Source organism: Amblyraja radiata, chromosome 29 (assembly GCF_010909765.2).
Source record: "Amblyraja radiata isolate CabotCenter1 chromosome 29, sAmbRad1.1.pri, whole genome shotgun sequence".
Classification (NCBI taxonomy): Eukaryota; Metazoa; Chordata; class Chondrichthyes; order Rajiformes; family Rajidae; genus Amblyraja; species Amblyraja radiata.
The window spans coordinates 21,966,147-21,992,073 of NC_045984.1; the positions used below are offsets into that span (position 1 = coordinate 21,966,147).

General features: G+C 42.5%; 1 protein-coding gene across 6 annotated transcripts in view; it reads left to right on the forward strand.

Moving 5' to 3' along the window:
• nfic (nuclear factor I C) overlaps positions 1 to 22,942 on the forward strand; it is a 453,772-nt gene extending 430,830 nt beyond the window's left edge. For 5 of the 6 annotated variants that reach the window (XM_033046834.1, XM_033046836.1, XM_033046832.1 and 2 more), the window contains one exon: positions 17,538 to 17,862. In XM_033046834.1, coding sequence (XP_032902725.1) covers positions 17,538 to 17,555 — 18 coding nt within the window. In that variant the 3' untranslated portion in view covers positions 17,556 to 17,862. Of the gene's footprint in view, positions 1 to 17,537 lie in introns of all 6 variants that reach the window. The other variant, XM_033046830.1, reaches the window with a different exon arrangement.
• Positions 22,943 to 25,927: the final 2,985 nt, after the last annotated feature.

Here is a 25,927-nt window from a genome sequence, read left to right on the forward strand (position 1 = left end):
TTCTTACTGACAGCAGGAGTGAAATGAGAGTGTGGCCAGGATGGTGTGGGTCTTTGATGATGCAGCGTCTCATGTAGATCCATCCCTTCGATGGTGGGGAGGTCAGTACCCCGTGATGGACTGGGCAGTGTCCACCATTTTTTGCAAGCTCCTTCGTTCCTGGCCTGTGCATTGCATTTTATTTTTTTCCCCCCCCAATTATTTTATGCAAATACAAACTGACTGATTATCGAAGCAGATAATCAGAACCTTCCAAAAATTGTCGAAACCTGCCTCGCTCTTTTCTCGCTGCATTTTGTTTTGTGGAAATGGTGATGCAGAGATAAGCAGTCTCCCGCAATATCTGACTGCATTTTGAACTCTGGTTTTCCAAATGCGTTGAGAGACGTGTGCACTGCCCCTGCAGAGTACAGTCACGTCGCGAGCTGTCTGGTTGCCAGGGGAAACCAGACATGATGTAATCCCAGGATGAACTTGAACTTCAGGGACTTCAAAAATGGAATCGATGCAACCCGCTCCTTCCTCTGTGAATAAACACCATCGGCCGGGCTGCCGCACGTCAATTCTGTCTGCCTGGAGTTTTAAAAAAATGAAAACCTTCATGCTGAGTGGTATTCTGGCAGCTCAGAAACTGAATCGTCTGCAATCCAACAAATTAATTGGAAGAGAGTAGATCGATGCATGCATTGCTCAGTCTGTCGTAACTGTAGGCACCCTGGGCCCTAGCAACAGAGATGGATGGAGGCCTTACAAAATAATTTCCTACACCCCGGTTTGCAGTTGGAACTGTGATCTACATTTCCTGTTTCAATGAAGATTTCTTGATTTTAAAGTAACTCCTGTTGAACTGGGAGCTTGCACTTGAGTTTTAAACCCCAATCACACTTATTTTCCAAAGCTACAGCGCAGTTGGAATTTTTTTTTTAATTAATTGCATCGTGTTTTCTTTTCGAAACTTCAAACGCTGTTTGGTGCCTTTTTTTTTGTTTGTTTTGTTTTGCTAAGCAGCGTAATGTTCAGAGACTAGTTTCCCGACTTCCATTTTTAAACATTTTATGTTTAGTTTTCTGCCGTGCCTCTCGGGAGGTAGATTAGCAGGCTTCGAACTTTGATGATCCGTCACTTAATCAGACAGCACAGGGGGGAGGATAGGAATCGCCGAGGGATTGCTAGTTCTGCCTCTCTGCCCTGATTCCTGCTATCACCCTCTCCTACCATGGGAGAGTTGAAAGTCTCCTATCTCTGTGACGGCAGCACCTTGGAACTTAAGTGGTCTTTATCAGTGCACCATTTAACTGCAAAGTGTCAGAGACTAATGTCTGGCAATTGTAAAGTTCTGTTTGAACTCCACTCCCTATTTAAAGTCCTGAATGATTTACAACACTTTGAAATGTGCTGCGCTTTTTTCAAGTAATCTCACACCGACAGGAAATTTTCTTAATTGCAGGAGGAAAGATAAGTGTCCAAGCACAAATACAGCCCTGTCCTCGGGATATTTTTCCATACTGATAGAAATTTATGTCCACAGTAAAATTTAACCTCCCTGAGTTCATGAAGCCATTTATATATATTTTTTCAGTCAAATGCAATAACGTTTGATGCTAAACATTAAAAGCTTTGAAGTCAATGTATCTTTTCCCAATCAGATTTCTCACGTTTCCAGAATTCTGGCTGATTTTCTGCGGATGCCTGATGAATTTTGGGAAATATATTTTGGGCAGCAAGGTGGTGTCGCTGATAGAGTTGGTTCCATAGACCTGGATTCGATCCTGACTTAGGGTTCTGTCTGTGTGGAGTTTGCACGTTCTCCCTGTGACCGCGTGGGTTTCCTCCGGGTACTCCGGTTTCCTCCTACATCTGAAAGACGTGTGGGTTTGTAGACTAATTGGCCTCTGTAAAAAATTGCCTCTGATGGGGAGTGGATGTGAAAGTGGGATAACACAGAACCAGTGTGAACAGGTGATCGATGGCCAGCGTGGACTCAGTAGGCCTCAGGGTCTGTTTCCATGGGGTATGGTCAGCCATGATCATATTGGATGATCAGCCATGATCATATTGAATGGCGGTGCAGGCTCGAAGGGCCGAATGGCCTACTCCTGCACCTATTTTCTATGTTTCTATGTATCTCTAAACTAAAGCAAATGTGAAGAATATGGATGACTAGATGCAAACACTAAACTCCTACAATATAATATTTTATAATTTTCCAAACTTTGAGGTGCAATATCACTTGGCCGCAATCTTGCTGGAATGTTCCAGCTTCAGATCCCATTCCAGTGACTTAAACAGGAGTCATAGGAGCAGAATTAGGCAATGTGGTCCATCGGGTCTACTCCGCCATTCAATCTCGGCTGATCTATCTTCCTCTCTCAACCTCATTCTCCTGCCATCTCCCCATATCCCTTGACACCCTTACCAATCAAGTATCTACCAAACTCCACCTTAGAAATACCCAATTGCTTGGTCTCCACAGCTAATTATGGCAAGTGTTTCACAGATTCACCACCCTCTGACGTACAATGTCTATGCTGGACGTAATGCTACGATAAATTAATCTCCTCTGCCTGCTCACAGTCCATTTCCCTTTCCCTCCCTTCCTTTCCTTTCCAAAAAGAGACCCGATATCATCTGCCTGCATGATCCCTCCATTCCCTGCATAAATGGCACTATCACATCTGCCTCCATTACTACACCTAACAGCGCATTCCAGCCACCCACCACTCTCTGTGTAAAAGATTGATAGATTCTTGATTAGTACGGGTATCAGGCGTCATGCAGAGAAGGCAGGAGAATGGGGTTGAGAGGGAGAGATAGCTCATCTATGATTGAATGGCGGAGTAGACCTGATGGGCCGAATGGCTTAATTCTGCTTCTATCACTTATGAACTTATGAAGGCCTGGTCCGGAATAGCGATGATCATTGAACGGTGGGGCTGGCTTGAGTGCCAAGTGATCCTAATTTCCAGTGATTTCATTAATAACTTTGTTCAATTTTGGTTAAAGATGAAGCCTTTGGATGCAAGATATCGATCAGCTAGATCCTTGGACATGTTTAATGAGATGATGGATACATTTTTGAAAGAATGGGAAAGTTCTTGTGAGCAAAATCAGGAGAAAATTAAATTTTATTTATTGTTCCATCATCATCGTTGAAAACATTGGCGGCGCAGTGGTGCTGGTTTCCGACGGGAACGGTGACGGATGCACCACACATCTCTGTCCTCCAGTTCCTGCGGACTTCCGCCGCTGGAAGTATAGGATTTGGTGTGTGTGCTTTATCATCACTCCTTACTAATGCAATGTACGACAGTGATTGCAACTGCTACTGAAGTGTGGATGGCCGTTGGCTCGCTAGGAGCTCATCCGCCCTTTGACATGTCTTGTTTTTGGTCCTGCTGGGGGTCCACAGACCCCTGCTCACCTGGCAAGCCAGGTTGGGGGAGACGGTTTAGTCACCGACTATCCGACCATGGAGCAGGTAGCACGGGATTACATGGTACCCGTGGCGGGGGGAACTCCCCCGACCTGAAAAATCCCCCAAACATCATTTTGAACAATTTGTCAATTAAGTGTAAAAGTATTGGATATGGAGAGAATTGGCCAGTTGTTGGATATGGAGGGAATCGGCCAGTTGGTGGAGATGGGGGTGTGTAAGCAAACTAAAGTAGTCAGTGCTTCAGATACGATTGACACTCTTATCAATAGGAGTTCATAAGACCCACTGCAGACTTAAGGAATGGTCTGACTCATTACTGCGATATCTTTGCGATTATGTATGCAGGCAACATACACTGATAACTGTAACAATGGGGTCAGAGAGAAAGGGTCACGTGAATCGACCTCCAAGAAATGTACCCAAACAGAGTTGGGAGTGTGACGCAGGAGTGCCATTTGTAGCAATGTTACAAAATTTTGAGATTTTAAAAATCAAGTCTGTAATTTATCCCATCAGATAAAGCATAAAAATAAGTTTAATTTGACATCTAATTCACTTTCATATCTCAAGTATTTAAAAAGTTATGGCCATTTTCATACTCGGAAATGAGCATCTTGTTCCCTATTGATTTTCTATGGACATAACAAAAAAGTTGTGATCGTGAACAGTCAAAAGCCCATAACTTTCTTAAAAATTAAGAGAACTGAATGAAATTTTCAGTTATCATAGATTGAAGCATTCTGAAACAAATATAAAATAATCTTACTTGGATGACCTGAAATTAAAGCATATAATTAGTTAGTTACCTAATTGTAGCTAATTTCAGACTTCAATTACTAGATCTAAACATCTATCTATTTCTTAATAAATGATTAACATTTTTAAATAGCCTAAATGTCCAAATAATATTCACAAATAATTCACAATAAAACATGATTTTTAAATCTCATTTACATTAATTTATAGGCCAAATGGAAGGAATTCAGTGTTCAATTGCTGTAAATAAATGCCCATTTAAATCAGCTTTCCAGTGGGATCCTGTGGAACGCGCTGGTTTAGAACGTTCACATTGCGGTAGATTTGTGCCTCAAATGCCCAGAAAAATACTGCGCGATATAATGGGCCCAAATTGAGCTACTCGCAATATTAAATTTTGTATACAGGGATCTTTAGAAGCCCTTTTGAATGTAAAAATATACAGCATACCTTCTGCTATTTTCTTTATGAGACCCTGCGGTTGATGACGGTCGCGGGTTTAAAGATTGATTTTTAAACTACTATAACTATTATTCAAGGCCTTTAAACCTAATAATAGCTTTTGCGACGGGGTCTTCCAGCGATTTTTCGTTAATAATTAACTAGGCTGAACATTTTCGATTGGAACAGCTTAGAGAAAATCGCGTTTTAAACCCGCCCCCTCTAAACGGCGCCAAAATCGCGCACAGCCTCAGCAGCAGATCTTCAACGACGCTTCAGGTAGGCTTTGCAACATACCTACCATTTGAACCGTGGAAGTTCTTACCATCTGAGGCTGTGAATGTCTCCAAAAGCAAATGTTTCTTCAGTGAAGGTCCATCAGAAATGTTGCAATCTGATCAGTGTCTCATAGAGTCATGGAGCATAGAAAGTAGAACAGTACAGCACGGGAACTGGCCCTTCGGCCCACAATGTCCATACCGAACATAATGCCAAGCTAAACTAATCTGCTCTGCATGCATATGATCCATTTACCTCCATCCCCTGCATGTGCATGTGCCTGTCTAAAAGCCTCTTAAATGACACTATCATTTCTACCTCCAACAGCACATCAACCAGTGCGTTCCTGGCACCCACCACCCTCTGCTTAAAAAGCTTGCCTCGCTCATCTCCTTTAAACTTTGCCCCTCTCAACTTCAAGCTATGCCGTCTATTCTTTAATATTTCCAGCTATGTTCTTTAGTATTTGACATTTCCATCCTGAGAGAAAGGTTATAACTGTCTAGGTGGAGAGTAAACCCGAAATGTCCTGACCCGAAACGTCACCAATTCATGTTCTCCAGAGATGCTCCCTGACTCCAGCACTTTGTGTCCTTTAGTCCTTTAGTGACTGTCCACCCCAGAAAAAGCTCCTTCCTCAATGTCAACCATCAAGCAACCATTTACGCAAACCTTACGCACACTCCCTACATTCTCGTCGACTTTCCTAAATACTATCACTCACCTATACCTCGCCTTACAGCAACCAATTAACCCACCGACCCATGTATCTCTTCAAGAGTCAAGAGTGTGCAAGTGTCATATATACCAACATGGAACAATGGAATTCTAACTTGCAACAGATAACAGGTCTGTAAAGAGACAACATAATTAAAACATTTTTAAAAAGAAGTTTAATAAATTAAAAATAATAATATTAGTGTATTAAAAGAAAACAAAGCCCAACATCCGTAATGCAACCAAGATAGTTCACGGTTCAAAGTTTAGTTGGTATTTGTAGTGTTCAGTAGCCTGATCTTTGTTGGGAAGAAGCTGGCCCTGAACCTGGTGGTCACTGTTTTCAGACTCCTGTACCTTCTTCCTGATGGCTGGAATGAAATGAGAGCATGGTCAGGATGGTGTGGGAACTTGATCATACTGGCTGCTTTTTTTGAGGCAGCATCTCCTGCAGATCCCTTTGATGGTGGGGAGGTCAGTACCCGTGATGGACCACCACTTGTGGTAATCTCCTTCGTTCCTGGCCATTCTGTTAAAGTTGAAGAGACTTGATATCAGTGTTCTGTCTGGAAGTTGCAATGAATACAATAGTGCTTTCTTGCCTATGCAGCTGGGCCAAGTATCTCTATACTCCCATATCTCCTTAATGTTAGTTTGAAGGATTTCATTGTATGTAACTGAGCCCTTTGTTCACTTATGCCTATAACATGTGACTAATGTTGTTTTATCAGTATAAAGATACTTGTAATTTCTCTGTACAGTCAGTAGAGTTATAGCAGCTTGCGAGTGTGCATCTAAGTGCACACTATTGGCTGTGTCCTATTTCACCCGGGTGACATAGTAAAAGTATATTCAACGAGACCTTTGACGCTTTGAATTATTATTTTACTCATCAAGTCTCACCAACTTTAACAATTCGATAATGGAGCATCCGGGGGAAGAACTGACGAGGTCACAGGGAGAATAGGGAACTCCACACAGACAGCACCAGAGGTCAGGATTGAACCAGGGGTTGAGGGAGCGAAGAGGCAACAGCACTACCTGATTGCACCATTGACGTGCGGAAACTCCACTCTCCACACTCATGAAGACGAAACTCAAGGCCTCGGAGTTTTCATTGCAGTTGCAATTTCTTTGCCAATTACTGCTGCTTTGGAGGGAATACTCCCAAGTTTAAAGAGCACTCTGATTTTAGACCGCACTGTCATAAAATTACAGAGCTTTATGTTTGTTTTTGCATTTTTCCCAAAACCCACATCATCCCAACCCACTTTCATGATGCCTTTCTTCCAAATTATGGGTAATCTAATGTTGGTAAATATGTCACATTGTCTCTGTAATTAGAGTCATTAATTAGCCCCAGGTTTTAACAAGCCCAGCATGACTGATTTAAAGGCAAATAAGTGGTTATACCATAACATTCTGTAACATTACACAAAAGCTTGTTAAGAGGGATATGGGATGCAAGCAAATGGGACTAGCTTAGATGGGGCATCATGGTCGTCATGGACAAGTTGGGCCGAATGGTCTGTTTCTGTGTTTTATGACTATGATTTATCAGCAAGGCATTGGTGCAGTTATCGGAATATGTCTCATGCATACAGACCCACAAAAGTAGTTCAGTAGTGAGAGTTTGGGAGCCCCAATGCCTTGAGTCTGTCGTGGATGTTATGAGTAGTGAGGAACTGCAGATGCTGGTTTAAACCGAAGAAAGACGCAAAAAGCTGGAGTAACTCAGCGGGACACCCAGCATCTCTGGAGAGAAGGAATGGGTGACTTTTCGGGTCGAGACCCTTCTTCAGATATTATGAACTCCAGTTGAGAAGAATGTCATTCACATCTGAAACATTGACAATGACTCGGAGAGGCAGCCAGCATCATCGAGGTCCCACACCACCTTGGCTATGCTCTCATTTCACTGCTGCCATTGGGAATAAGGTGCAGGAGTCTGAAAACCCTGACTGCCAGATTCAGGAACAGTTTCTTCTCGACAATCTTACGGCTATTAAGTTCAAGTTCAAGTGAGTTTATTGTCATGTGTCCCTGTATAGGACAATGAAATTCTTGCTTTGCTTAAGCACACAGAAAATAGTAGGCATTTACTACAAAACAGATAAATGTGTCCATATACCATGATATAAATATATACACACATGAATAAATAAACTGATAGTGCAAATAACAGAAAGTGGTTGGTAATAATCAGAGTTTTGTCCGAGCCAGGTTTAATAGCCTGATGGCTGAGGGGAAGTAACTATTCCTGAACCTGGTTGTTGCAGTCTTCAGGCTCCTGTACCTTCTACCTGAAGGTAGCAGGGAGATGAGTGTGTGGCCAGGATGGTGTGGGTCTTTGATGATACTGCCAGCCTTTTTGAGGCAGCGACTGCGATAAATCCCCTCGATGGAAGGAAGGTCAGAGCCGATGATGGACTGGGCAGTGTTTACTACTTTTTGTAGTCTTTTCCTCTCCAGGGCGCTCAAATTGCCGAACCAAGCCACGATGCAACCGGTCAGCATGCTCTCGACTGTGCACCTGTAGAAGTTAGAGAGAGAGAAACATTACACAACGGTAACTAAAGGGCCTGTCCCACTGTACGAGGTAATTCAAGAGTTCTCCTGAGTTCTCCCCTGATTCGAGGTCGTGTAATGAACGTAGTGGGTACGTAGGAGCTCGTGGATGTCACGTAGCAGCTCGTATGAGTAACGGTAGGTACTCGGGAAATCTGGTAAACTGTAAAACTGTGGAAAATGGCCATGAGTAAAAAAATACTTGTGAGGAAAAAAATGGTTACTTTTTACTCGTATGAGCCCCCACGTACCCGCTACGTACATTACACAAGCTCGAATCAGGGGAGAACTCGGGAATTACCTCGTACAGTGGGACAGGCCCTTAAAACTTCTAACTACGAATTGTCTTGGTTGCACTAGGGACTTTGGGCTTTTGTTTTGTTTTTCACTAATATTGTGAATTTTATTACTTATCGAACCTCTTTTTTTGTTTGTTTTATTACGTTCACTATTGAGCCCGGTGCTTAAAAACCTGTAATGCTGCTGCAAGCAAGGATTTCATTGTTAACTTTTGGAACATATGACAGTTAAACACTCATTGACTCTTGACTTCATTAGTGCAGTTACCCGTTAACATAGAATATTGAACAGTACAGCACAGGAACTGACCCATCGGCCCACAATGTCTGTGTTGAACATGATGCAAAGACAATCACTTATCTGCCTGCATGTGATCCATATCCCGCCATTCCCTGTGTACTCAAACACCTATGCAAAAATCTCAAAAACACCGCTATTGTATCTGACCACCACCACCTCCAGCAGCTCAGTCCACGCACTCACCACTCTCTTTGCAATAAAACTGACCCGTAATGTTTAGATTAGAGATACGGCTTGGAAACAGGCCCCTCAGGCCACCAAGTCCACGCCGACCATCTATGTCCTATGTCCCATATCCCAGTTTCACATCCCCCTCTATCTACACAATAGGTGTAATTTACAGAGGACAATTAGCCTAAAAAAATCCACACACCTTAGGGATATGGGAGGAAACCAGAACACCCTGAGGAACCCCACAGAGTCCCAGGGAGAACATGCAAACACCACGCAAAGAGGACCCGAGGTGAGGATCGAACCCAGATCTCCTGTGCCGTGAGGTAGCGGCTCCACCAGCTGTGCCACTGTGCCAACCTCAACATTTATATTGCCATGCTGCAATGGTGGGATTTGAACTGGTGTCTCCAGATCATTAATGCAGGCCACTGATTACTAGTCCATTAACTAACCACTATGCCCTACTGCACCTAGTCTCATGTGTGTAGGGAGTGGATGAGAAAGTGAGGTAACATAGAACTAGTGTGAATGAGTAATCGATGGATGGCTTGGACTCAATGGGCCGAAGGGCCTGTTTTCATGTGGTATCTCTAATCTAAATTAAACTAAACAGTCATCCACAGCAACGTGTCGGCTGTCATGTTGTTTTTGGATTTATCTACTTGAGCCATTTTGAAAGTGAAATATATTTTCGCATCACTAAACCAGACTCTGATATGACATCATCTAATTCTAACCCAACCCTTCATGACTGATGAATCATAAACTCGGAGATGGCAGCCACCTACAGAGATCTGGCATCTATTTCCTTGGAGAAACATTTTGGTCAACGTCGGTGGAGCTTTTTTCCCATTCAATCATTGCCGAGTCCACCCACAACCGGTAGTAAACTCGGACCGAAGTATCAATGCCGCTTGTTCATCGAGGCTGCCTCACAACGAACTGCCTGGACCTCGAATGGGGAGGGAATTATTCTCCACGCGCTTTGGAGAAAAAAACATCCATCACCCGGGAGAACGTTTTAGAGCAACATTCATTACACTGGAGAGTGTCAAAGAAAAACAGGCAGCACGTTTGAGTGAGGTAGATGAGAAAACATTCATCGTACAGGAGAGCTTTGTATGAAAATGTCACGGGACTTGGGCAGACCTTCAATGGTCGGAAGCCTCGACTCGGAGCTAAGATCAGTGGTGTGTATGTTGGCAGAACTCTGCAACAGAGGAACATTCCCAATGATTGAAGTGTTTGATCCTTGAGAGTAAGAATTACTTGGGCCTTAAGCATCCGTGGCACATGCCAGTGAAATACTTTGGAAGTAAGATCACAGTTTTACTGAAGGAAAGCACAGTTGCCAATTTGTAGGTGGCGAGGTTCCATTAACCAACCAGACGAACACAATGTGCTGGAATAACAGCATGACAGGCAGCATCTCTGGTGGACGTGGATAGGTGAATTTTCTGGCCAGGACCCTTACCAAAACGTTGTCTATCCATGTCCTCCAGAGAAGTTGCCCAACCCGCAGTGTTAATCCAGTAATCCAGAATTTGAAGATAAAATGGGTTTAGAGGGATATGGGCCAAACGCAGGCAGCTGGGACGTGTTGGTCGGTGTGGGTAAGTTGGGTTGAAGGAACTGTTTCCATGCTGCATGACTCTATGATTATGTATTTGGAAGAACCATTTGGAAAAGTTCTGAAGTTCTCAATGGAATATTTTACATAGATGAGTAAATGTAGAAGATATCAAAAGGTGGTTTAAGATATCAAAATGTAGATCATGTGATAGTGCAAGCAGGCACTCAAGACTGCCCTAGACAGACACTCTAGATTTTGGACAAAGTGCTGAAGGAACTCACTGGGTCAGGAAGTTTCTGGGGAGGGAACAAACAGACAACATTTCGGGTCAGGACCCCTCTTCAGTTCCCCACAGTATCCAACTCTGCACAATCCATTTCTATCCCATTCCCAAAACCCACTGGCAGGAATGCCCTGGCAGACTCATTGTTCCTGCCTACTCCTGTCCCACCGAACACCTCTCCAAATAACTCGACTCTGTCTTGTCCTGAGAGAAAAAAGTGCCTCGGCCCGAAACGTCGCCTGTCCATTCCCTCCACAGATGCTGCCTGGCCCGCTGAGTTCTTCCAGCATTTTGCGTTTTGCTCAAGATTCCAGCATTGGAAACATGGGTTTAGAATGATATGGGCCAAAATCAGGCAGGTGGGACTACTGTAGATGGGGTATGTTGGTCAGCATGGACTAGTTAGGCTGAAGGGCCTGTTTCCGTGCTGTATGCCTCTATGACCTCTCATTTCATAGAAAAAAAAATTCCCAGACATGAATGTAGTAATGCACAATCGGAATATTATTATTTTAGTGGCAGGCAACCAAAGAGCCAAACCTAAGATGCACAGCTCCAAACTGAATAGTCACCAATGAAGTATAGGTTAGGAATAAATATTCTTATGGATTAAAAATTTTCACAAGCAAAGCTCCATTACATAAAACAAACAAGTGGGGCAAGATTTAATAGGAACCTGAGAGGCAACATTTTCACTCAGAGGGTGGTGGTATATGGAACAAGCTAGCAGAGGAGGTAGTTGAGGCAGGTACTATAATAGCATTTATATGACACTTAGGCAGATACATGGATTTGGAAAGGTTTAAGTGGGCTAAACGCGGGCAAATGTGACTAGCGTAGTCGACATGGACAGGTTGAGCCAAAGGGCTATTCCGTGCTGTATGACGCCATGCCTCTACGACTCCAGTGATGGAGGAACTCAGCGGGTCAGGCAGCATTTGTGGAGGGAATGGACAGGCGACGTTTCAGGTCAGGACCCTTCTTCAATTTGACCCAAAACATCACCTATCCATTCCCTCCACAGTTGCTGCTTGACCCGCTGAGTTTCTCCAGCACTTTGTGTTTTGCTCAAGATTCCAACATCTGCAATTCCTTGTGTCTCAAGTATATGAAACAAATTTGCCTCTCCGTTGAGATATTAATTTTTGCTTTATGATCCGGATCTCAGATCCAACTCCTCAAGTAGAGCACCAGAGAGGTTCGTTCATGTCAAAGGTCGATACCATCGTCCGTAATCTACCACTAAGCCAGTCAGGGCCAACGCTGGTTTGGACTTGACTATGGGTGCTGCCTGTACGGAATTTGTCTAAAGTTTAGGAAGCCAAGCCAATATTCCCCGTCAGCAGGCAACTATGCTATATTTTCCTGATGGAGCCAGTCACGCACATCTCTGAACATGTGAGAAGGATTTTATAACTTGCAAGTGTTTCAAAGCCAACAGAAATAATTTTATCAACACATATTACATCCTTTCATGTTAGCTGCTCTCCGTAATGTGGTTTAGATCTGTTTAAATAAGCAAGGCGCTGTTTCTATTACTGTTAGAATAAGATATTACATCGGCACCACTTTTTCTTCAAGAAAGTATTTTCTCAACTCTTGCCAACTTCTGAACTTGCCAGAGGTTGAGAGGAGACCTGATAGAAGTATACACAATTATGAGAGGCATAGATAGGGTACAGAGTCAGAATGTTATCCCAGATTGAAAATGTCAAAGTCTAGAGGGCATAGCTTCGAGGTGAGAGGGGCAAAGTTTAAAGGAGATGTGCAGGGCAAGATTGTGTACACAGATGGTGGTGAGGACTTGGAATGTGCTATCGGGGCTGGTGGTGGAGGCAGATACTGTAGTGGCATTTTAAGGGGCTTTTAGACTGGCACATGGATAGACAGGGAATGGAGGAATATGGATCCCATGCAGGCAAAGGGGATTAGTTTATCTCGGCATCATGTTTAACGCAGACATTGAGGGCCGAAGGGCCTGTTCCTGTGCTGTACTATTTTATGTTCTGTTTTCTATCATTCCACCGATTCTACTGAACCTTGCAGCTAATTCACATTTTGTACCTTGATCAAGGCTTCTTTGTTTTCAAAGATATATCTCTTACGACCTGAATTTAGTCGAAGAATTTAATTCGATTATTTGATTTTGAAGGAAGTTGTTAGGCTTTTGGTATTTTCTGTAATTGCCTCAGCACAGTTAACTGTGATATTGCCTTGAAGTTCTGTGTGAACTGTTAGAAATGTATAATGGAGAGATGCCACACGCAGTGGGCTGTTTAGGATCGATTGGAACCACCCGCATTCCTCCCTTAACGCTGAAACATCACTCAGGATTCCTTGCACGCGTTGTCCTAGACATACCAGCAGATGTGACCTTCTGCTTGCTCCATTGCTTACTAAAACCTGATGAGCAAATGTTCTTTGCATTAACCCTATCTTGCTGAAGGGATAATGTACACATGAGATACTGGCGGAGAGGAGTGGCAGACTGTTCATGACTCTGTCCTGGGATATACGCCAAGGACTTTTCTACTGATCAGTGATAAGTTCAAGAAACCTTGAACCCAGTGCGGTGAATTTCTGCAGCTCCAACGAATACTGCTGTCAACTCAAGAATAATGGTCACTTTTAATAATGCTCAGCAACTTCCTGTAACATCCTCTCATCAAAGGTGAATATCACCCACTCAGAGTAGTCTAGTTGGTTGGACGTTAAATGTAAAAGAGCTTCTTAAGCAATAATGTAGACAGCACTTTTATTCCTTTATAAAATTAAAATACAATACAATACAATACAATAAGGGTGGGCACAATAACACAGCGGTAGATTTGCTGCCTTACAGCACCAGACACCCAGGTTTGATCCTATCCACGGGTGCTGTCTGTACGTTCTCCCCGCATACCTGCGTGGGTTTTCTCCGGGTGCTCCAGTTTTATCCCACACTCCAAAGACGTACAGGTTTGTAGATTAATTGGCTTGGTAAAGTTGTAAATTGACACTAGTGTGTGCAGGATAGTGCTAGTGTATGGGGATCGCTGCTCAGCACGGAATCGATGGGCCGAACAGCCTGTTTCCGCACTGAATCTCTAAACTAAACTAATCTAAATAAATGGTATTTAGGCAGCACACTCTGTTAGATCAAAGTGTTTGCCTTTTAAATTGTGCTGATTGGTGCAGAGTTTGAAATGTCATTTTAATGTCTTATATGAACACTTTTAGCTATGTTACTAGGTAGAGTCATACAACACGGAAACGGGTCCTTCAGCCCAACCCGTCTGTGCCAACCAAGATGCCCCATCTAGGCAGTCCCATTTGCCCGGGTGTATATCCCTCTAAACCTTTCCTATCCAAACACTCAGCAGGTCAGGCAGCACCTGTGGAAGGAGAAACAGAATTTCAGATCAGACTTTGAATTATTCGTCAAATTATTCTACCCACGTTAGCTCTTCTCAAGATTTGCCGCTGTTAATTGGTTCTCTGCAGAATTTTAGCATTCTGCTGATTGGATCCACTTGAAAAGACATGGACAAGGAAGGTGTAAGGGGATATGGGCCAAACGCAGCAAATAGAGCTAGCATAGATGGTGCATGTTGGTCAATAGACAATAGACAATAGGTGCAGGAGTAGGCCATTCGGCCCTTTGAGCCAGCACCGCCATTCAATGTGATCATGGCTGATCATCCCCAATCAAAGTGGGTATGCAGGTGCAGCAGGCAGTGAAGAAAGCGAATGGTATGTTAGCTTTCATAGCAAAAGGATTTGAGTATAGGAGCAGGGAGGTTCTACTGCAGTTGTACAGGGTCTTGGTGAGACCACACCTGGAGTATTGCGTACAGTTTTGGTCTCCAAATCTGAGGAAGGACATTATTGCCATAGAGGGAGTGCAGAGAAGGTTCACCAGACTGATTCCTGGGATGTCAGGACTGTCTTATGAAGAAAGACTGGATAGACTTGGTTTATACTCTCTAGAATTTAGGAGATTGAGAGGGGATCTTATAGAAACTTACAAAATTCTTAAGGCGTTGGACAGGCTAGATGCAGGAAGATTGCTCCCGATGTTGGGGAAGTCCAGGACAAGGGGTCACAGCTTAAGGATAAGGGGGAAATCCTTTAAAACCGAGATGAGAAGAACTTTTTTCACACAGAGAGTGGTGAATCTCTGGAACTCCCTGCCACAGAGGGTAGTCGAGGCCAGTTCATTGGCTATATTTAAGAGGGAGTTAGATGTGGCCCTTGTGGCTAAGGGGATCAGAGGGTATGGAGAGAAGGCAGGTACGGGATACTGAGTTGGATGATCAGCCATGATCATATTGAATGGCGGTGCAGGCTCGAAGGGCCGAATGGCCTACTCCTGCACCTAATTTCTATGTTTCTATGTTTCTATGTTTCTAGTACCCCGTTCCTGCCTTCTCCCCATATCCCCTGACTTCGCTATTTTTAAGAGATGGACAAGTTGTGCAGAGAGCCTGTTTGGGTGCTGTATGACTCTATGACACTCCCGATAGCATTGGCCTGCTGGCTACGGTAAACTACCAGGAACAGGCAATGTTTGCTGTGCAGCTGTCTGCTTACAGAAGCGAGTCAAAGCTGCTCAATTGGCAAACAGATGGCAGTGCCATCTGTCAAGTGCAATACAAAATGTGTTGGGTTTACTGCGAACAGCAGATAAACACTGGTGCCGAGAACAGTGGAGCGCAGAGCTTCAATCCATCGCTCCATAACATCATTAAAAATGGATAATCAAATACAGCTATTGAGAGACTAAGTGGCTGAGAAACACAACTGTGTGTGCTCCACGTTGTTAGCTTCACAGAATAATCAGCTCCTGGTAAAAAAACAAAAAAAGACAATGGGCATGTTTTTACACAGAGGGTGGTGGGTGCCTGGAACACGCTGTCAGGATTGCTGGTGGTGGAGCAGATATGATATAGTGGCGTTTAAGATCCTTTGGACGGACACATGAACAGGCAGTGACTGGAGCGATATAGCCCTTGTGCAGACAGATACAACAGTGGTAGCACGGTGGCACATGGGTAGGGGAGCTGCTGCCTCACAGAGCCAGAGACCCGGGTTCGATCCTGGCTACTTGTGCTGTCTGTATGGTGTTTGTATGTTCTCCCTGTGTCCGCGTGGGTCTCCTGCAGGTGCCGCGGTTCCCTCCTACACTCCAATGATGCACAGGTTCGTAGGTTAATTAGCTTTGGTAAAAATTTACATTGTCCCAAGTGTGTGGGATAGTGCTAGTGTACGGGGTGATCGCTAGTCGGCGTGGACTCGGTGGGCCGAAGGGCTTGTTTCCACTCTGTATCTCTGGTCAAAAGTCTAAAGTGGGGTTTAAGAAGCTTTTGGACATGGATATGCAGCTAATGGTGCGATATTATTATTAAAGCTTTATTTCAGACACAGGTCCATATAACACATCAAACAGTACAAAGAATTACAAAGATACATTAAAAAATTGCATATTAGCCTAAAATATATATAAGCTATTGCACCAATGCCGTCTTAGCCTAGAAGTGAATCTATAGCAGCTTTTCAGAGGGCTAACTAGGGCTTCAATTATGTGGTTCTCTGACTTGTCCAGGCGACACATAAAACTAAACATCAGCTGTCTTAAGAGTGCCTCACAGGTTGGCACTCTAGTGGACACAAACAATTGACTGGCACAATGCCACCTAGGGACACGAAGCAGCAACCTCATTGCATCATTGTATGCTACCTTAAGCCTCTGCATACTCTTTTTCTTATAATTAGACCACAATTGAGCAGTATATAACGGTGTGATGTAGGTACTGAACAGGGAACACTTCACAGAGTCAGAGCACATATAAAACTTCCTTATAAGCATGTTGGCTTGAAGATAAAATTTACAGCGCTGTCGGTAGAGGTCTTTGTCATCCTTCCAGTCATCAGATATGACATGACCTAGGTATTTAATTTCCTCACACACTGCAAGAGGACTGTCTGACAAATAAAAGGTCAGAGAAGTTGATTCCCTGTCCTCAGCGCTTCTAACTACCATTATACAATACAATACAATTCAATTTATTGTCATTTGGACCCCTTGAGGTCCAAACGAAATGCCGTTTCTGCAGCCATACATTACAAACAAATAGACCCAAGACACAACATAATTTACATAAACATCCATCACATTGCTGTGATGGAAGGCCAAAAAAACTTCTCTCTCCACTGCACTCTCCCCCCCGATGTCAGAGTCAAAGTCAAAGTCAAAGCCCCCGGCGGGCGATGGCGATTGTCCCGTGGCCATTAAGCCACGCCGGGTAATGCAAGGTCGCCCACAAGACAGCCAGTTTTTAGCCTATTTAACTGATTTGACAATTCGTTCATATAGACATTAAATAAAATAGGAGACAAAATTCCTCCTTGCCGCACTTCGTTACTAACACAGAATGGAGCAGATACAGGTGTTGATCAGGTGCAGGCACAGAAGGTAAATTTGACTTAGCATCACGTTTGACACAGACATTGAGCGTCCGTCCCTGTGCTGTACTGATCCATGTTCTATGTAACCTGTGCCAGGCAATGCACAGACTGCTGAGAAATCAACCAGGGAATATTTTACTGTCGATGTGATGTTTTGCAATGTTTTTCCTTACTGATAAATAGTGTCTGCACTTTGATTTGTTCTACTGCATTAAAGCGTTTTGTCCTTGTCACTAACGTTTGCGTTTTCTTTATCTCCACAGTCCTGGTATCTGGGATAGTTGAAGTCCACCTTCCAAGTATTACAGAAGCTGTGTGATCAGGTTTCAAGAAACATGGTTGAGCGCCGATTTCAAGTTTAAAACGGAGAGGAACAAGGGAGAAGGTTATTCATCCGCTCGCCTTGAAAAGAAAATGTAAAGTCAGAAACACTATCTATCATCCTACCAACATGTTCCGAAGATGGGTGCAATTCACTTCTTCCATTGGCTGATGCTTAGCCTGAGGTTCCCTGTCTGTTTTATGCAAATAAGCCTTTATATTTCTTTAAAAAATAATAATAATTACAGAACAAAGTTTACTAAATCTGCTATTGACAGGGTGGGAAAATTAATCTTCATCAGCTAAACATAAGTCAAAATTGCATTATGGTTATCCTGTTGATTTTTCCTTTTTAAAGAACAAGAGTTTTGCAGGCATGATCCTCTGCAAATGTGCGTTAAGCATCTAAAAAGCCTCGTGAACTCGACTTCAAGTGCCGAAATGCACAGAGCGTTGTGTGCCTGTGCGTGGAAGTACTGGTGGTCTGGTGTAAAAAAAATTATCACAGTTTAAGGACAATTCTTCCACTTTTTCAAAGCAAAAACAATCTTGATTTTAATTGTGAATTTTTGTTTTTAAACTAACTTGACGGTAAACTTTTATTCATCATATTTTTTTTAAAATGTGCACTAATGAAGCCTACACATTGGATACCATCACTTCAGTACGGCTAATTCATTAGCTTAATAGCAAGTTACATTCTATGCTTCTGTTCAAAAAAAATCTGGCCACACTAATCAGAATTATTTTTCTAATACACAAGCAAATGTGTTTAATACTTTGGTGTAAAATCATTCCTTTAAATAGTTCAGTTGTCGACACATGTTAAAAAGCCTTCAAGCCCAAATTGGAGATGTGGTCACCTAGTCGCAATCTACCAAATAGGAACATCACAGAACAATTTCACTTTGACTGCAGTTTATAAGCTAAGGAAGAAATTAAATATATGCAGTGTTAAGAATCTCACAACGGCGTGAATGATTTAACCAACCTGAAACTTTAAACACATTTTTACGATTATTTAACTGTAGTAAACCAAAACGCAAATCAGTCAGATAAATGCTTACAGTTTTCAATTCCAATTTTCCCATCCGAAGTATCATTTACTTTTTATTTTGCATGCAGCTAATAGTACAGATATAGACACTCAGCTGTCAGCGCAGTAGATTTACTGGTTTTAGTTATTATCGCTTATCTTCAATAGTGCATGACATAGTCCATAACTAGGTTTTGGTGATAGTTCTGGGAGACTTTGGTGGTTGCATAGAGGGTGTGGAGGAATTCCTCAGAAGCTGTGTCAGTCCAAAGCCTCACAGTCCCAAGCATAGATTACCTCACCTTCCCAGTTAGAGATACCTTTTATTTCAATGGCTTCATACAATGGCTGCAAACTCGAGAGTATCATTAGTGGGTTATCTTTTGCCTAGTAAAATGTTTTTCGAGAATCGATATATTTGGGGATTTTCTTTTTAGTTGTAATTCTAAAGTTATTCCTAAATACTTTAAAGCTATTATGCAGGAGAACTGGACCAGATCCCAACAATGTCTAAGGTAGCTTCAAAATCATGTCTTGGATACTTAACATTCAATCGGTAATCATGTTTAAATTGGGGTGGGGGTGGGGTGGGGGAGGAGGGAATGAAGAAGAGATTGCTGCATTTTAAAACAACAGGTTAATTGCCTGTTTGAACAGAGAAAGAATAATCTTTTGTAAAGATTTAAGAGGCAAGTGCAATTGAAAGTAAATAAATTTCTAACTTAGCAATTATTATTATCATGTCCTTGTAGCTCAGGACTGTAAAACGGGACAAACTGTTGTCGCCAGGCGACTGTGGCACAAAAGTGCACCGAAAAGGCCATTCCCCCCACCCTACATCCGATCCTAGCCCCCAGTCCCCACCCAGACTACAACTCCAAAGCACCTCCCTAAAACAGCTCGAACCCCCACCCAAAGTCCCGACACCCAATCGAACAACAAATCCTGACACCCACCCGAACAACAATTCAAACCCCCACACAAACTCCCATTCCCCACACAAACTCCCTGCACCATCCCGACCATCAACCCCCCCAGCCAAACTCCCAACACCCAAACCAAACTCCATCCACCAATCCAAACCTCCAACCCCCAACAAAATCACTAACCCCCACCCTAAATCTCCCAACCCCCCCCCCCCCCCCCCCACCCAAATAACACCTCCTGACCCCCACTCAACACTCACCTAAACAGCAACCAACACCCATCCAAACAAGATCTCCCGGCCCCCACCTATGCACCAACACCCTCCCTCTCCCTCCCCCTACACTTCAGAGGTGAACACAAATGCCTTAGTATGTTACGTGTTATTTTACTTTTTTTTAAATCAGGGGGGGTAGACAGCTACTCTCATGAGAAAGAAAAGACAACACTTGTGCACACGACATCATCCATTTAAACTGACACATATCAAAAGCAATATTTGGCATAACTTTTCATTTTTTTGTTTGCAAACGGAAAGCTTTTGACAAAAGCAGCCTGCACCTGAAAACATTTCTCTCCATGTGCGCTTATTTTACAAGCTTGGGTACAGTCTTGCCTGAGCTCAAAATACTGGCATCCAAAGACCTCACGAGTGTAAGCAGAAATAGTGAGGCAAACTCTATAGACGTATTTATATTAACATGTTTTTTTTTTCATCAAAGGTGCTGAGTGATGCATGGTGCTTTGGTAGTAAACTTTGTGAACCAGCTAAATGAAAATCAGTCAGCTACACACTGACTTCTGATGTGCATGGCAACTTGTGCTGGCTTCACTCTTTTCTCCTGACAAGATCCTTTCCTGATTTGCACAGAAATTTTATACCACATTATGTGCCTTGCCTTTGAGAAAAAAACGTTTTTAAAAAAAACACAAAAAAAATAAATTTCCTTGGTATCACTGCACAGATCTTTGGCATGCATGTTTGGCTGCTGTCATTAAGAAAAGTACCATTGGTAAAATTGTAAAGGTTTATGATTTTTGGCTTCATAGGACATTGTAACAGCACTAATTATCAGTATTCCAGTGATTCTATGGATTTTCACAAAGAATATATTCATCTTGCAGTCATGTAGGAACATTGCTTTCAGACGTTATTTGTCACTAATATTTTAATGAAAAGTGTTTAATTTTTGTTTCTCCCTATTTGTGTCTTCCAGCTCCTATTGTTTAAAATCTTTGGAAAATATGCAATACCAGTCTCGTCTTAGATGTAGCTTAGCTCGTCTTAGCTTGTTTTAATCACTTTGAGTTAGCACACACAATAACTACAGCGCCATGCCTTTCTAGTTTGTTTTTTAAATATTGATTTTGTTTTAATTGACCAAAGTTGGTGCAGCTCTCTATACAGATTTAATAGAGAGGTCCTTTTCCTAAAATGAGCAATGCTTGATCTATGATTAGGGAGGCTGGACATGAGGAGGGGGAAATACATATTTTACTGTACAACTGTGAAGCACTATGTTGGTAGCAAATTAACAAAACAAATATTATTTCCTTTATTTTCCTGTGTGGTTCAAATGTTCGACTCAAAAAAAATCATGATCAACTTAATTAGAGTCAACTGTGTCCCACTAAAGTTGATCGGGCAATTGTTCAACTAAGGTTCTAAAACCCAATATTTTGGTCCCATAGTGTGGGTCAACACTTTGATACTGGTTGGATCTAAAATCAATCCTATGCATCGCTACGGAAAGATTAGATTTTAAAAGTGCTTCAATCTCCTATTATTTTCTGTGAGGATAAGATTCCTCAATGCTACATTTTCTAGAAAACAAATGCGCGATTTACATCAATTGTTAGCAGTTTGCTTCTGAATCTGGTCTGAGCAGAAAATGGGTAGATGGACCCACTCTTCCAGCAGACCCAAGTGCTTCACAGCTGCAACTGTAAACTATCCTGAGCTTCAAGGGGAAAGAAAGTTCCACGTCAGAATCTGAAAACCACGAATTAAGGTTGTACATAAAACATAACTCATAAACAAAACACAAAACACAAGCAATAGCGGTGGGGTGTCAATTTGCTAGAGAAGTGTTCAATGTAAAAACCCATCTGCACGAGGTGAAATGATAAGTGATAACCAAGTCACATATAACTCTGCTTTAAGATCCTACTAATGTCTCCGAGCTTTCTTAATTTGAATTTGATTTGACACTTGTAATGCTAACTGGGATGCTGAACTCAGATGACATGAATCAGGCCAATGCCAAAACGTTTGATCCTTGTTGCATCTGGTCTTTGACATTAGCTGCCTTCCTTGCAGACTGTGTAATTTGTAAGCTGTATAGTTTTATTAAGTATGTTTTACTTATTCTACCCTATTTTATAAGGCAAAGACTTTTGTAATGAGAAAAGTACAAAAAAAATGTTTCATTACACTGGCTTATTAAGAATGTTCAGCATTATATACCATTTGTAGAGTATTCTTCCTCCATGGGAACTGGATTTGAGTTAAACTCTCCGGTTACCCTTATTGTATTTAAATGCAGTAATTGTCCTCATTTTTATGGTTTTGCATATTCCTATACTTTAAAAGTATAGGCTTCTGATGTAAAAGAGCCATTGTAAATGGAAAAAAAATGCTTTATTTTATGAAGAGTAATTATGTCAAACTTGTAAGAAACACTTGGAATTTTGAGAAGGAGTGTCGTCATTGTAGTCTTTTTGACTGTTTTAAAAGAAAAAAAAAAGTCTGTAGACTTTCAAGTGCTAAACTGGTGGTAGCAGGACAGATTATGTGTGCTCTTTGTAGGGCAAGGGAGCCCGACAAATTGTTGTATGCAATGTACAGTATTGTTTGTACAAAGAACGATGCAATGCTGGTAGCTAGTTTATTTTTAAGGCAGGACAGAAAACATGTTTACGTGTATTTAAACCTTTGGCAATGGCTGGCAGCATGCTCCGTCCTATCCTTGTACTAGAGAATTTTCCTTCATCCATCAGTCTCAAGCAAGATAGAACGCTGCCACAGGCAATCGTATGACTTTCTATTATTACTTAAGGGGTTCTGAGTTGGTCGATGACTTTTGTTGGGGTTTATAAGGGTGGACCCTGTCACCAGTGGAGGTTGTGCAAGATCAGGTCTCGGTGCTGCTCAGACTAAAGGTGACCTTTGTCCCTGTTACTGTGTTCCTTTCTAATCAATTCCAACCCATCTATGTTCAATAATTCCCTCCGGATTTATATGGCCACCATGTTGGAGTTCAGTCTTCTGTCCACACTCCACTCAGTTTTCCTATGGACTGAGAGCTTGCTTACTGACCCAAGAATTAGTCTGCCCTCTAAAAGATATCACCTGATGCACCCCATCTCCAAGTCACAGTTACATTGGGAAATGTTGATCTTTTTTTCAGCCCTGTCACTTTATCTACTTCCACTCTGCTGGGAAAAGACGCTTGGGCTTCTAGGTTAATTGACCTCCGTAAAATTGCTCCCAGTGTATACGGAGTGAATGTGAATGTGGGATAACATAGAACTAGTGTAAATGAGTGATCAATGGTCAGCGTGGACTAAGTGGGACAAAGGGCATGTTTCCATGCGCTTTCTTCAACAACAAAAAATCCAAAGATACCGATCAAAATTTATTCTTAATTTCAATGAAATTATTCCCCTTTATTCTTAAAGTGCTGGGGTTAGTTCACTGGGTCAGGCAGAATCTCAGGAGAACATGGGCAGGCGACGTTTCAGGTCAGGACCTTCTTGAGATCAAAGATCATATTGAGTTTGGAGAAGGGTCCTGACCTGAAACGTCGCCAATCCATGTCCCTCAGAGTTGCAGTCTGACCCGCCGAGTTACTCCAGCACTTTCCCTTTTTTGCTCAAGATTCCAGCATCTGCAGTTTCTTCTATCCCTTTCATTCTTACCTTTCCAATCATTTTGGAAGGCAATCCTTGTTCTTATCCAATGAACCTGTTCATGTTGTAAGCATCAGGTAGATCGCAGTGAGATAATGTAAAATCTAATGTAAAGTATATTCTTTACTTTAAACAAATTAACAAAACAATGGATCATTGAGTGTAGGGAATTCCTTGTCCTGGAAAATTGTCCTGGGAATCTTGAAGATGTCAGTGACTTTTAAACTTTGGGGGGCACAGGACCATTTGAACAAAGACCATTGCTGTAATATGGGAACAAGGAAATGCAGATGCTGGTTTTCCTAAAATGTCACAAGGTGCTGGAGTAACTCAACGAATCAGGCAGCAAACCAGGAGAACATGGATAGATGACGCTTTAGGTCGGGACCCTTTTTCAGACTGAATGTGGTGGACGTGGGGAGAAAGCATGAAGGAGTGGGGCGGGACAAAGCCCGACCTTCATTCCCCTATTACAATCAGACTGAAGAAGGGCCCCGGCCCGAAACGTCACCTATCCATGTTCTCCAAGGATGCTGCCTGACCTGCTGAGTTATTCCAGCACTTTGTGCCTTAGCATTTGCTGTAATAATAGTTTGAGTTGGTTCTAATCACTATTAGTTTAGTCATTGCCCATGAAAAGCTCTCAGGAATACAGTGGATGGCTGCCCTCACCATACCCAATGAGATCACCTCTCAGTCTGCACAGTATCGAGACCTGAGCTGCCAAGAAGGCACGCGCTCCACCACCCATCCAGACACGAACAAAACTTGTTTGCCTCCTCAAACCCTGGAAATATTTGCACTGTTCCACATCTATCACCCTTTCCGTTTCTGCAATAACTCAAGGCAGGGCCCAAGGGCGGAACGCGTTGCCACCGACATTGCCTGCAGTCACAGCATTAGTAAAAAATCAACACCATTCTTAGGTCTACACCACAGATATATTTTTTTCTAAGGTTTTCTCTAACCCCCTGCAAAATGTGCCAGTTGCTTCAGTTAGCCTGAAAGGAATATGCAAATTCCATCACAACCTCCATCTTTATATTATCTGTTGTGCAGCACTTCTGCAGCAAGGCACAATGACTCACATTAAACAGCCAGATTACATTTTGTAGAAGACAGTAGATATACTGGTATTGTTGTATCTCTCACACAAACCCATACACACACACAGTTCATCTGTAACTAGGTCTCTGGAAATCTCTTTGAAAGGCAGGGAATAGCTGAGCTCAAGGACAGTTGAAGTGACACCTGTCACCTACACAGGCATTTTTATTCAGGCTGTGCAACAACTCTTAACTTGCAAGGAAGTTCATGAAGGTTCCTGTACACGTGCTGATGTTAGAAAACCAATTTGGCAAACTCAGTTTTCCATCTTTGACAATCAGGTTTCGAAAGCGGTTACTTACTCAACCTTCTTTACACGGACAACGACCATTGATTGGGATCTGTCTGTTGGAGAGTGGAGAGTTGGGTCTGGCAGTAGCTGGGCTCTTCAGATTAGCTCTGACAAGATCATCTTCCTCTTAAAATTAGCTCATCTTAGTTGTCTCCTAACCATTTTGTTTTAAGAGTGTCGACTATAAGTCCCTTTGACTCCAAAACTAAATCAATGAAACACTTCCCACTGCTTTTCAAACCCATCCAGAATACCTAGCCTTGTTGGCCCTATTACAAACTCTAAATTTAGTCACAGTGGCACGGCTGGTAAAGCTGCTGCCTCATAGAATCAGAGGCCCGGGTTCCATCCTGACCTCAGGTGCTGCCTATGCAGAGTGTTCACATTCTCCCTGTGACCACGTGGCTTTTCTCCAGGGTGCTCCGATTTCCAAAGGCTTGCGGGTCTGTAGGTGAATTGGCCTCTGTAAATCGTCCCTTATGTCTAGGGAGTTGATGTGACAGTGGGATAACAGAACTAGTGTGAACAGGTGATTGACGTTCAGTGTGGACTTGATGTTTCCATGCAGAATCTCTCTAAAGTAAATCCTGATCATTGGAAAGTCTTGTTTGTAAGAGGCAAACACTGCAAACAATCAGACTACTGGAGTCATTTTTGAAAAACGTTTTACATTTAAACAATTTGCGGTTAACATAACTCGTTTGCGAATCTTATTTTGTGATTCAGTCAGCACTCCAGGATGAAATTATTGCATGATCTATGTTTAACTATAAAACCAGCAACCCAAAGCAATATAGATTAATTTTGACACATCATAGTTAAAAGCCTTAACCCACCTGCAGAACCCAAATCAAACAGGTCCATGTAAAGAAGGTTTCATCTTAGCAAGCTTCGCTTCATCTGCACTGAACTTCACTGTATGAAACCACAGGAAAACTGCAATAGATCCACCAATGCAGCTCACTTTCCTCCTGCATGTGGTTCTGTGGTGAGTGATCTGCTGTGTAGCATTACATCAGCAACAACATGGAGCTTTAGACATTGACGTACTTGTATAGAGA